The following is a 12,337-nucleotide window of genomic DNA, read 5'->3' as shown; positions in this document are numbered from 1 at the left end:
TTAATTTCAGATTTTTAAGCGGTTGAATTATGGTAATAGCTGCTTCTAATTTTTTTTACAAAAAAAGTTTGGAAATTATTAAGACTAGTATGTTTATAAAAAGCACAGTTGTATGAGGCATTGTCTCCACAATGCATATACTCTCCACAATGAAATTGGTTTGAATGGTTAGCTAGTTGCAATATGTATATATAGAACATCAATTGAGTAGTAGAACATCAGCTGAGTTCTAGTGGTATTTTTAAGATTGTGGTTAAAATATTGATTATTAAAATATTGATTATTCGTCAGTACTGCAGCATTTAGTCTTAAAACAGATTCACTTAATTTATTTTCAGTAATTTATGTCTTAGCTGTACATTACTAATGTAAATACCAAGTTAGAATGGTTTCTTAAAGTAGAGGTCAGTATGACGTGGAGTTTGTGTGGCCAATAAATGTCTTATTTGCTGCTGTTAGATCTCAGAGTTGCAGGTTTAACAAGCTATTATGTGTTCCTTTCTGTCATTCCTATAATTTACTATACTAACTTTAATAATTACACATTTGTTTTAAGGAATGTTTAATTAGTTTTCACTAATTACTTTTCTTACTTTATTCTTGTTTACTAATCTCAACAACTTCTTCCTGTTCAGTTTTACTTTTACAGTGTAATTTTATCTGAATTTGGTTTTCCTTTCTCCCACTTCTCTCATTTAAGTCTAACCTTTCTCTGAAACCACTTTTCATCATTCTCTTTCTGATACTCATTTTCAATCCACTTCTATTAAAATGGAGGTGGGGATTGCTTCCTGTGTGATAAAACACTGTATCTTACCCCGGTAATCACAGTACAGAACATGCTAATATTCTAAGCATTCTTAAAAAACAAAACAAAAATGTTGTTGCTTTATGTAATAGAACTGTCATATTCAAAGAGAAATATTTCGGACATTTCATTATGCTAATAACTGCAGGGTTTGAGGGCAATTTGGAAATATATTTAAAGCTTTTTTTTGCATCACAGAAGTATTATTTTCAGATCCCATGTTTCTATGGCCTTTAATATATTTGTAAGGTTGTTCCTGCCTGACTGTTACAAAATTTTTTCATTAATGGCTGAGTAATTCCAGGCACCTCTGTTTTGGTTTATATTGGTTATAATAACTGGAATCATCCAAACAAATGTGAACACTTGATAATAGAGTTAAGAAGGGTAACCCCTTGTTAACAGATAATGAAATAAGAAAGTCTTTCAGTACATAAAGTAGCTAAAGTTATCAGCACCAAAAATTAATGAAATGCAAAAGCTGCTATGTTAACTCTACGACATTGTGCATATGTACATATTGCTTGGTGAGGTTGTTAATCGGAAATACTTATATGGGTGAGCTGATATAAATATCTATTTCTTGGCATACTGTTTCTTATAATGTTAGGTTTTCATTTATTTTAACTGTGAGAGGAAAGATGAGACAATTCTAAGACTTCTCTATCCTCACTTGGTCATTTCTCTATAACCCTTTTTATTTCCAGTGACTCATGATTTGAGTTGGCACAATCTATTTTTGTGGACTCTAGAAACATGTCTCTACACAAATGTTTCATGAAAATTAAGTTATAGAGATTTCTCTTTGTCACATAAAGCTTCAGAAAAACAGTATATTCTCTCCGACTGTTTGCCCATATGGATGCATTTTCATGAAGATGCTCATTTTAGCTGCTTTTAATGTTCTGACATTTTTCATACTCGTTCTGAGACCAAAGGAAACTTTTACATTTCACTGCATGAGCCCTTCGAGTTATCCATTTGGGAAAAAATTGTTTCACATGTCAGCGGTTGACTAGTGATTACTGAACTCTCATTTTACCTATCTGTGAAGCGCTGAGAGAGGCAGAAGTAAGGCATGGCTCAACAGGGCTCCTGCTGGCTGGTGGGGACTCTTGCCTAAACTGAGGCCCTGTTCTGCTCTTTGGATTCTCCTTTTCTCTGTGCAGCCTTTGCTAAGAATGGCTACAGAGGTGGGGACCAGGCAGGATTGCATTGGACAACATACAGGAAGGGAGTGCAACAAAGAGAAAAGGGAACAGATTGTCACACTTCAGGACAACTGCTTCTATATCCCCCCTCTCCCCACTGTGGTCTCTTGAGGGCACCTACTCGAAGCTCCCAACTCCTCAGCCGTCACCTCTTTTGGGCAGAGACCCATGCCTTTCTTCCTCCTGACAGGGATTTTCCAGGTTACACAGGTCTCTGTCTACACAGTGATACAAGGACAAGTGCAGAGTCCTGCACTTATGTCGGAAGAATCCCAGGCACTGCTGCAGACTGGGGACCAACTGGCTAGGCAGCAGGTCTGCAGAAAAGGACTTGGGGGTTACAGTGGACAAGAAGCTGAATGAGTCAACAGTGTGCTCTTGTTGCCAAGAAGGCTAATGACATATTGGGCTGCATTAGCAGGAGCATTGCCAGCAGATCGAAGGAAGTGATTATTCCCCTCTGTTTGGCACTGGTGAGGCCATATCTGAAGTATTGTTTCCAGTTTTGGAGCCCCCAGTACGGAAAGGAGGTGGACAAATTGAGAGAGTCCAGCGGAGGGCAATGAAAATGATTAGGGGGCTAGAGCACATGACTTAGGAAGAGTGGCTGAGGCAACTGTGCTTATTTAGTCTTCAGAAGAGAAGAGTGAGGAGGGATTTGATAGCAGCCTTTAACTACCTGAAGGAGAGTTCCAAAGAGGACGGAGATATACTGTTCTCAGTGGTGGCAGATGACAGAACTAGGAGCAATGGTCTCAAGTCGCAATGGGGAAGATCTAGTTTGGATATTAGGAAAATAAATTTCACTAAAAGGGTGGTGAAGCACTGGTTGTGAAGGCCCAGCTTGACAAAACTCTGGCTGTGATGATTTATTGGGGTTGATCCTGCTTTAAGCAGAGGGTCGGACTAGATGACCTCCTTTGGTCCCTTCCAACCCTAATCTTCTATGATTCTCTGATATCTCCAGCAAGCCACACTGCCTAAACCGTGTCTGTACTTTGCATTCTCTTTGAAGGTTATGAACTGCATAATTGTCTGCAGTTGTAGGTTACCACAAAGCTCTTTATAATCAATCACATTTATTCTTGAGGGAAAAGTGTTATAGAGAAGTTAGGTAAAACCAGTAAAAGAACCTACGTGCATGCTTAAAAGTTTACCAGCAGTCACCCCAAATCCAATCTTGTACTCTGGTAGGTGTCAGTCCTCCAAAACACACAATTGGGATTTTCCCTAGGTTACTAGTTTGTAATGGTCTCAGATTTGGAACTAGAACAACCATCAGTAGTACTCTTGCAGTACCTTGTCTCACTAATATCTTGGGACCAACCTAGCTACAGCAACACTGCAATGAATATAACTAGAAGTTCTAGAATTTTGTCTACAGAAGGACTCCTAATGTTATTTTAAGATTGCATCAATTCACAATTTAAATAGTGTAGTTTGAGGAGCTGTTTTCATTATACTGTGAAAACATATTAAACTAATCCAATTCCCAGTATCTATTGAAGCCAAAAGAGTTGTATCAATGATGAATTTGGCCCAGCGACTGATAAATATTTAATTCTCAAAGAAATAATCATTGCTGCCATGAAATCACAGAAAATACCTTATAGAAAACAGGGAGGGTGGAAAAGCCCAATTTTAATATTAATTGTAGTAACACCCAGATGTGCTGGAAACAGCCCTTAAATGTCACAGATCTTACTTTTCCTTAGTCACTGTCAGATCAATTTAGGTTCTGTACTAAAAAGTTTCTAAAAGTCTAAAATCAATAGAAATATTTTTGTGAAATGTAAAAAAGAAAATTGTATATTTGGGTTTGGATTTAAATATCTTTCCTGTGTTGCTGGCAGACAAATACATAAGCACTGTGCTAGTTAGTGTGTGAGTTAGAAAATAAAGCTATGGTATTTAATGTTTTTTATTACTTTTTTGGGATGAAATGAAAAAAAACATTGATTTATTTTTTAAATATATATTTTTAATCGTTAAAAGATCTATTGAAAAAAAATCTTGAGAAGGACTAAATATAAATATAATTGAAAAAGAAGAAATTGTGCTCAGATTTTGGCTTTATATAGATTAGGTGGGATGGAGGGATGAAAAAATTGCTGTACCTTTTTTGCATCTGATCAACAAAGATTGCTAGACCAAATACAGTCATTGGTCTGGCTCTCTCTTCCTGGGCTGTTCTTCACTACTCCTGCTGGCTTCCATCAGCAAGGCAGCTGCCAACATGGCAGCAGCTCGGGGGAAAAACATTTTGGTGGAGAAGATGACAAGGGAGATCTGTGGTGGATGAGGGCAGAGCATAGGGGCTGCAACAAACAAAGCAAATAGAATGTGCAAAAGGGAAAAGAGGCTGGAAGGGGGAAATGTAGGAAAGGGTTGTGACCGAAAGCATGCCTGTGTTCACGCACTATGTGCTATTGTAATAATCTTTGTATAGAATATGCCTTGTGAAGTATCATTTGTAAATGAATAACTTGCTGATCAATAATGTTGTGGTGAAATGTATCTAGCAACATTATATGTAAAGTTATGAATGTCCCCTATATGATGATAGCACATGTTCAAACCCACACAGCCTTGCTAGGCAAACGTTGAACTTGTTAAACAGGTCTATCTGAAGAAAAGAAATGTGAGTTTGCCATACTTTACATATAAATAGTAAACAGGAGTCTTGAGAGAGCAAGAGGAGGAAATGGCAGTAGACAAGGCAAATCTGCATTTCAGCATACACATGGGAGGAGAAAGAGCATGGTGGCACCTTCAACTCCTGACTCCATGTCACCTTCTTTACTCTTTGAACAAACTTTGCTTGGAGGGTAACCCTTGGAAGAATCCACTTCAAAGGGTGATTGGACTATAAAACTGAGGGGCAAAAACACCCTAAGGCAGTGGTTCTTAACCTTTCCAAACTACTGTACCCCTGAAGCCTGAGTCCCACCCCCACGGGGCTGAGGCATGTAACTTAGTTTCATGGCGCCCCTGTGGCTCCAGGCAATTGCCTTTCTTGCCACCCCCAATACCAGCTCTGCACTTGCGACCCCTCTAAACCCCCAGGTTGAGAAACACTGCCCTAAGGCATCTCTCCCTGTGTGTGTGTCCGTCCATCCATCCGTCCTTGTCTCTTTCATATGAGAAGAAGGAGCCCTTTGACTGTGTAATTAGGTCAGCCTTGTTGCTGGGAACATGTGGTAAGGATTTTATCTTGAACCAAATCTAGCTTGTTAAGTTTTAGCTACTAGAAAGCGTTTTATCTTTGTTTCTCTTGTAACAATTTCTGACTTTAATACCTTTAGGTTTTAAGTGAGTACAAGCATATCCCTTTGAGTTCAATAACCTTGTTTTATTTTTAATTTAAAGTAAGGCGGTATTGTGTTTAAACTAAATTGTTTGGTAACACCAGTTAAAGTAGTAAATTGTTGAATGTTGACATATTAGGGGTAACAGGCTTCTAATACCTGAACTGCCCAAGAAAGTGTAGGACACACGTTTTTAGGAAAATTTGGGACTAAGCATATGTTGGGGTCACCCTGCAAGTAGTAACCCAGGTTGGTGGAAGCCAGAGTGTGACTGGAATGTTGTTGGCAGGCTGCTGGGGGCAGAGTTGCTCAGTTGGCGCTGCAACTGTACACAGACACTTGGGGTGTGACCTGCATGCTGCTAGGCTGGTTGGGAGCGGCCCTGGTTGGGAGCTACAGCAGCAAAGCATTGCGAAGCACCCAAAGTTGCATGATGGGTGATGACGCAACTCTTCGTTGGTCTGAACTGCACTCCAGAATGTGACAAGGGGATGATGAACAGATGAAGTTGTTGAAAGGGCAGATTTAATTGGCCGTTTTCAGTCACATGATGTAGTATCAGGCTACTTGGCTTCCCCCAAGAATATAAGTTAGAGAGGATCTGGGCAGGGATGGCAATTTCCTGGGAAAAAAATAGTTTGGGGCGGACACTGGTAAATACTGGCTTAAACCGAGTTTAAACTGGGAAAAATAATTGCATCAGTGTCCAGCAAGCATAGAATCTTTTCAGATTCTTTTCAGAATGGGCTTGGTTTATCTGCTACATCAAAGTTGGTCTTCTGTTGCAGAATGCTGCAGGGCCAAATGGACCTGGACTGGTAGCCTGCAGTTCTGCGTGCTTCTGATTGCTTAATGCTTCAAACCTATTACTCTGCATTATTGTCATTTTCATATAATCAAGTGTTTTCATCTTTTGTTTATATAATACTGAAATATGAGTCATGATATGTATAATTTCCTTGAGGAAAATACCGAACCAAAATGTATACTGACATTCCGTATTATAATTATATATATTAGTATTATGCCTACTGCAGTTTTACTTTTTATTTGTACAACCCTAAATTAAACTACGAATTTACTGTCTTATGTAACCACAATTTGAATATATAACTTAAAACTAAGTGTGCATTAATGAAACAGGTTTTTAAAATAGAAAAGGCCTTAAACTTGGACTAACCATTTTTTCCCGAGGCGGTAAAAACCATGATTTTACCAGCTAGTCATATATAACATGCCATCCCGGAATACAGGGGTTGGTGGGGCTTAATGTGGAAGCCTTCACAGTGTCAAATAAGAATCTAACACTTAGGATGCTTATCCAGTCTCTGAACCTTTGTGGTTTTCCCATCACTGATTTGACTTGTATTTTTATTTTACAGACTGTGAGGTTTGCTGCACATCTGTTTTTGTAACTAAAATGATCATTTAACTACAAACCAATAGAACAACATGAAAGAAATTTTGTTTGCTACCAGTAATGTCTTTTCCTCAACTGCTAGGGTTATAACACAATAAAATAAGTTAATATCAAAAAGTAAACCAAAAACTCTCCCACTAGTAGATCCTATGACCCCTGAATGTGGAGCTCTATGCTCCCAAAGACATTCTTTCCCTGACACACCCTGTCTTAAAAGAGCTGGTCTCTCAGCCTTCCCCTAAGCATCTGTCCAAGTGGTATTAGGAGAAGTTGAACTTGGTGATGAACATATAAGGAGAATGTCCAGAAGAAGTGTGGTTTAAAGAGGAATTTGAAGGACAGACATGTCTTGAATATAGTAAACAATATCTTTAAGGCAGTAAAATGTTCCTATTCTTTGTGTTTAAAGTTTAAATTGAGAACATCTGTCTGTTCAAACCTTTTTATTTTCACATGCAACATTAAGCCAGCATTAACAGTAATCTTCCTTTTCTTTTCAACAGAGGTTGCAGAACTTGAAGCTAATTTACCTTGTAAGTATGGAGTTCAATATTATGCATTTTAAGAAAAAGAACATAGGAACATGGACTCTGCTTGCTTGTTTTCTGATTGATAATTTTGAACAATGATATTTACGTTATTTGTGTAGGTGGCAACACATGTACATCCTTTTTAAGCATTCACTGGGTTGGCAATGTACATATCTTTTCTAGGGGTTAAGTCCTAAAGCAATTATTTGCATCCCTTGAAACTGGTTTTTTTAGTGCTCCAGATTTGGGGAAATAAAATGCCCTTCTCTAATAATATTCCAGGAATTAAAGATTTTCTGTTAGGTGATACTTGCAGGTACTTTCTCTCCTTAGAAGAAAGGGAGGGACACTCCTACCTAAGAGAGATACTGAATTAAAGGGCAAAGGAGAGTAAACAGTTAATTGTTTCTGTAAAATATGTTAAATAGATATAGTTTTTTGTCATGTTCTTGCTTTTGTTGCTTTACACAAGCACTAGATTGGAATATTAGGGATATTACTTAAAAAAAATCCTGAGATGAATCCTTAATTTGTGCTTGTCAAGGAACAAGAAATGATAGATTCTACTGTGAAAACTAGTACATGTAAAGCAGATTATCATATATTAAATGTGATGCTGAGTTTTGGTTGGGATTTTAAATGCATAAAAGCTTGGAAATTCAAAGCTGCTTTTCTCACAGCAGTCATAATTTGGTCCCCTTGGGCACCTGCTTTATTCTGTATTAGCGTAAGAGGGAAGGGGCTTGTGCTGTCCTGGAGTGAAACAAAAAGCTGTTTTATCAAAGGATGATGAGGCAAGTTTCTAAAGCCTTGCATATATTGTTTAGAATGGGAATTGGCAATGGGTACACCGAGCAGTTGCTGGACACTATGTTCCTTGTCTATGCTCGCAAGGAAAACAGTGTTCAGCACCATTTCAGAAACCATAGTCAAAAGCTGAGCACTGAACTCTGTTCCCAGTGAATCTGCAGATAAACTGTGGTTTAGACAAAGCTAGTGTGACACTTCTAGCCTTTTCTGTATGAGGGAAGCTTTTAAAAAATGTCTTTCATGTGGACAAAGCATTTGAGAGGTGCTTCTTAGGTCCCTGACATGTTATTCTCTCCTTTGTAACACTTATTAATCTGGAGCAACTCCTTATCCTCAAATTTAGTCTTCTCAGTGTAAAAAAAAAACCTACTACTACTAAAAAGAATTCCCTTCTGTTGGTTGGGTGGGAGAAATGAGAAGGGGTAAAAGTTGGTGCAGTTCAGTAGGGAAGGTAAAGGGGGAGAACATTGCAAGAGGGGGGAAGGTAATTGAAAAAGAAAAGATAAATTAATGCTGATTTTGTGCTATTTTGTTCAGTTTTATCTAAAGCATAGATAAACATGCAAGAGTGTGTTCAACTTTATTAATAAAAATACTTAGTATGTTTTTGCGTGGAGACACTTCCTAAGCTGATTAATAATGAGCACCATATACATGCCTGTAAATAAAATATTTATATTCCTTGCTGTGCCTTGGTGCTATTTCAGTTTATTGGGTGTGTTATTTCTTGAAGTCAAAAGTTAGGTTAGCCCAGACATGGTGATATCTTTGCATGATACACACTTGGCTGTCTAATTGCATATTTTATAAAGAAACCTACATGTGTTTTCTGTGCATTTGTGTATGTACTAGAAATATCACTACATACTACTGTTTACTCAACTTCAACATTATTTGATTTCAATTAAATACCTATAAAATGGCAATTTATATCACAAAGTGTCAACTGATATTCCAATCTGGAGTCAGATATAGTGGCTTTTTCCCCTCCCTGTTGTGTGTGTATTCTGGGTAATGTCTAATGTATCTTTGTATGTATGTGTTAGAGATTTGTTTAGCATAAAATAAATTGCCACAGCCAAGCTAAAATATTCAAATGTTAAAATATGCAGTGATGAAATGTTAATTAGAAATTTGAGATAGTACATTGTAACTGACTTTGATTCAGTATTTATAAAATGTTGTGTGATTCTTGGTTTTTTTAAAACCTGTCTTGATTATATATCTGAAAAAGATTTGGGGTGGTGGTGGATAATCAGCTGAACATGAGCTCACAGTGTGGTGCTGTGACTAAAAGAACTAACACGATTCTGGTAAAGGGGAATCTCAAGTTGGAGCAGAGAGGTTGTTTTACCCCTGTATCTGGCACTGGTGCGTCCTCTGCTGGAGTATTGTGTCCATTTCCGGCGCCCAGAATTCAAGAAAAACGTTGATAAATCGCAGAGGGTTCACAGAAAAACCATGAAAATTATTAAAAACGCCTACCTTATAGTGATAGACTCAAGGAGCTCAATCTGTTTAGCTTAACATAGCAAAAGTTAAGAGTGACTTGATTAGAGTCTATAAGTACCTACATGGGGAACAAATACTTAATAATGGGCTCTTCAATTTAGTAGAGCAAGGTATAACAATGGCTGGAAGTTGAAGCTAAACAAATTCAAGTTGGAAATAAGGTGTAAATTGTTAACTATGAGAGTTATTAACCATTAGAACAATTTACCAAGAGTTGTGGTGGATTCTCCATCACTGGCCATTTTAAAATCAAGACTGGATGTTTTTTCTAAAGAAGATGTAGTAGAAATTATTTTAGGGGAAGTTCTGTATCTTTTGCTATGCAGGAAGTCAGACTAGATGATCACAGTGGTCCATTCTGGCCTTAAAAATCTATGAATAGTTGTGGTTTGGTGTTAAAGAATTGCTCTTGCACCAACACTGACCCTACATTTCCAGAGATCTTAATACCATTTAATTTCCCACTTAAAATGTAATTTATTAGCCTGGGGGGTGAAATCCACATAATAGGCATGTTAAGGGCAGCAGCAGTGCAGATTTTCATATATTATCTTACAAATGTAAATCCACCTTGACAAGTGAAAACTACTTCTGTGGGTACGAGGGTAATTTAGTTTCCATGTACATTTATTATTTAGTCTCTTTGTGTAGTTTGCAAACAAAGTTGCAATTGTGCTGCAGGCTCATATCCACCATTCATTCCATGTAGGCCACCGAACAGCCTTTAGATGCGATGGACTTTTGATCACTCTTGGCCCTAGAGGTGAAAGATTCTGTATCCCATTATCAAATTCCCTGAGAAATCCTGTTCCTCTCCGTTTTTCTTACTCTCCACCTCTTCCCACTATTGTTATAACTGTATGTACCTGTATTGTCTTGAGAAAATAAGCACAGTAACTGGCTTTTAGTGGTGCTCAGATACTATGATTCTGGTTTAACACCTTGAATAGAATATAGACCAAAAATACCAAATACACTTGTCAAAATTTGTACTTGGATGGTAATAAAGGAGATTTGGCCTGTTAAAGTGACTGTCTGTCTTAGAAGACATTGGGATTAAAACACTGCATGTATGCATGCTGCTCTTGTATTGCTGAATTAGCTTTCTAGGTACTGACTGTGCAGCTTTATGAATGAATTTGAAGACTTAAATGACTGTGGTTACTCTGAAGTGATATACTGTCAAAAGTTACGTCTAAAGAAATCAGGTCACCAAATTCAAGTAGACCCTGCCAGATTGTTTAACAAATTAAATTCACTTATTACAAATTAAAATGCACATGCAAGCATAACAGAATTTCAGCTTGTTTGGTCTCCTGAAAATACTGTTTTTAAATCCAAAGAGCTCAAGACACCATGGAATTAATATTTAGACTCACTGACCTTCATGTTTATTTTTAAAATATCATATAAAGAGAAAATGATTTCAGTAACAGTGTTTTCAGAGGGAGAACTTATCTGTCTGGTAACTTGTTACGGCTTTGAAATTGTTACTGTGGAAAGTATAATGGTTTGGTTGAGTTCATTATGTCACCGTGGTGGGACCAAGGATCAGAGACACATTTGCCCTCTGAGACAGATGAAATTACATATTTTGGGAGGCTGTGATGCTTCCCAGGGGAACTCAGAGTTGTTAGGCACCTTGCACCAGCTTGCCATTAGCATGAAGAAGCGTTGTATGTGCCTGCCATCCCAACTAGGATCAGCTTCCCAACTCGGCCAGCCATGGGCAACACAAGCACTTCTCTCTACGAAGTCCTGATGTGTCTCTGCAGGTTAGCAATAGGCACGCTCCAACCCTGGAACCCTTCCAACGTCTCCTTGGAGTGTCCAGCCCCTAGTCTAGTGGACATTTACATCATTCACCATTTCAATGTTTCCAAAGAAACAGTACTCCCAGCATATCAGTTCCATCTCAGATCACTACTCTGCTTAACTTATAGCACTTGACTTGTTTATAGAGAAATCATTTTTATGTTTATTTTACAAAGCACGGAGATTCAATTAGCAGGTAGAAGTATTGAAAGTGAATGGTTACATATAAAATAAAATCATAATGCGCATTCTAGAGTTGCGGCTTATTAAAAGGATGCTCTCATGTCTGATAAAGTATTGCACTCAAAATATCTTGCAGAGCTTTGTAGCCAGGCTGGCTGGGGCCCTTCTTCCATGAGACATGCACTCTGTCAGCTGGCCTCCTAAGTGAAGGATTCAGTGTGTCTCCTTAATCTCCATGTTATACCAGACCAGTCCTTTGTGTTCATTCATAAGCAGGACACCCCCTTGCTGTTTTTCTTGCTGTAGATTTATATTCTTGTAGATTTTCAATTGCTCAATTTGCATCTGGCTCAGTATCCAAATAGGCATACAGTGTGAGACATGCAGTACACTAATGGTCAGATTTCTGATGACCCACCTTAACTCCAAGACCTTGTGAGCATAATTTTCAGCATAGGTACCAAGGATCCTTCTAAGATCACTGCCAGCTGGCTCCAAGGGGTTCCAGGGTCACGGAGGTATATTCTATTCAGTACAGCTCAGCTGTTAGTACATCTTGTGGGTGTGGATAGTGTTTTTAGTTAACACGATGTGGAATGCAATACAGCATGATGATGTACCATAAGCTATAATAGAAGTTATTGTCCCAGTTAAAAACCCTGATGATCAGAAATTTCGATTACTAACCTTCAAAGCCACAAAAGACATGGTTCATCACTCTAGGACTCTCCTTGCTATAA

At 38.0% G+C, this 12,337-nt stretch overlaps 1 protein-coding gene across 1 annotated transcript in view; it reads left to right on the top strand.

Annotated features, from left to right (window-relative positions):
• The window catches only part of UBE2F (ubiquitin conjugating enzyme E2 F (putative)), a 145,126-nt gene that overhangs the window by 15,778 nt on the left and 117,011 nt on the right, over positions 1-12,337 (top strand). The window contains exon 3 of the mRNA XM_067548693.1: positions 7,251-7,280. Coding sequence (XP_067404794.1) covers positions 7,251-7,280 — 30 coding nt within the window. The remainder of the gene's footprint in view (positions 1-7,250; positions 7,281-12,337) is intronic.

The sequence above is a fragment of the Emydura macquarii genome, unplaced genomic scaffold, assembly GCF_026122565.2.
Source record: "Emydura macquarii macquarii isolate MOO-44397 ecotype Brisbane River unplaced genomic scaffold, CSIRO-AGI_Emac_v2 contig_1253, whole genome shotgun sequence".
Lineage (NCBI taxonomy): Eukaryota > Metazoa > Chordata > Testudines > Chelidae > Emydura > Emydura macquarii.
This window is presented reverse-complemented; position numbering and strand designations above follow the sequence as displayed.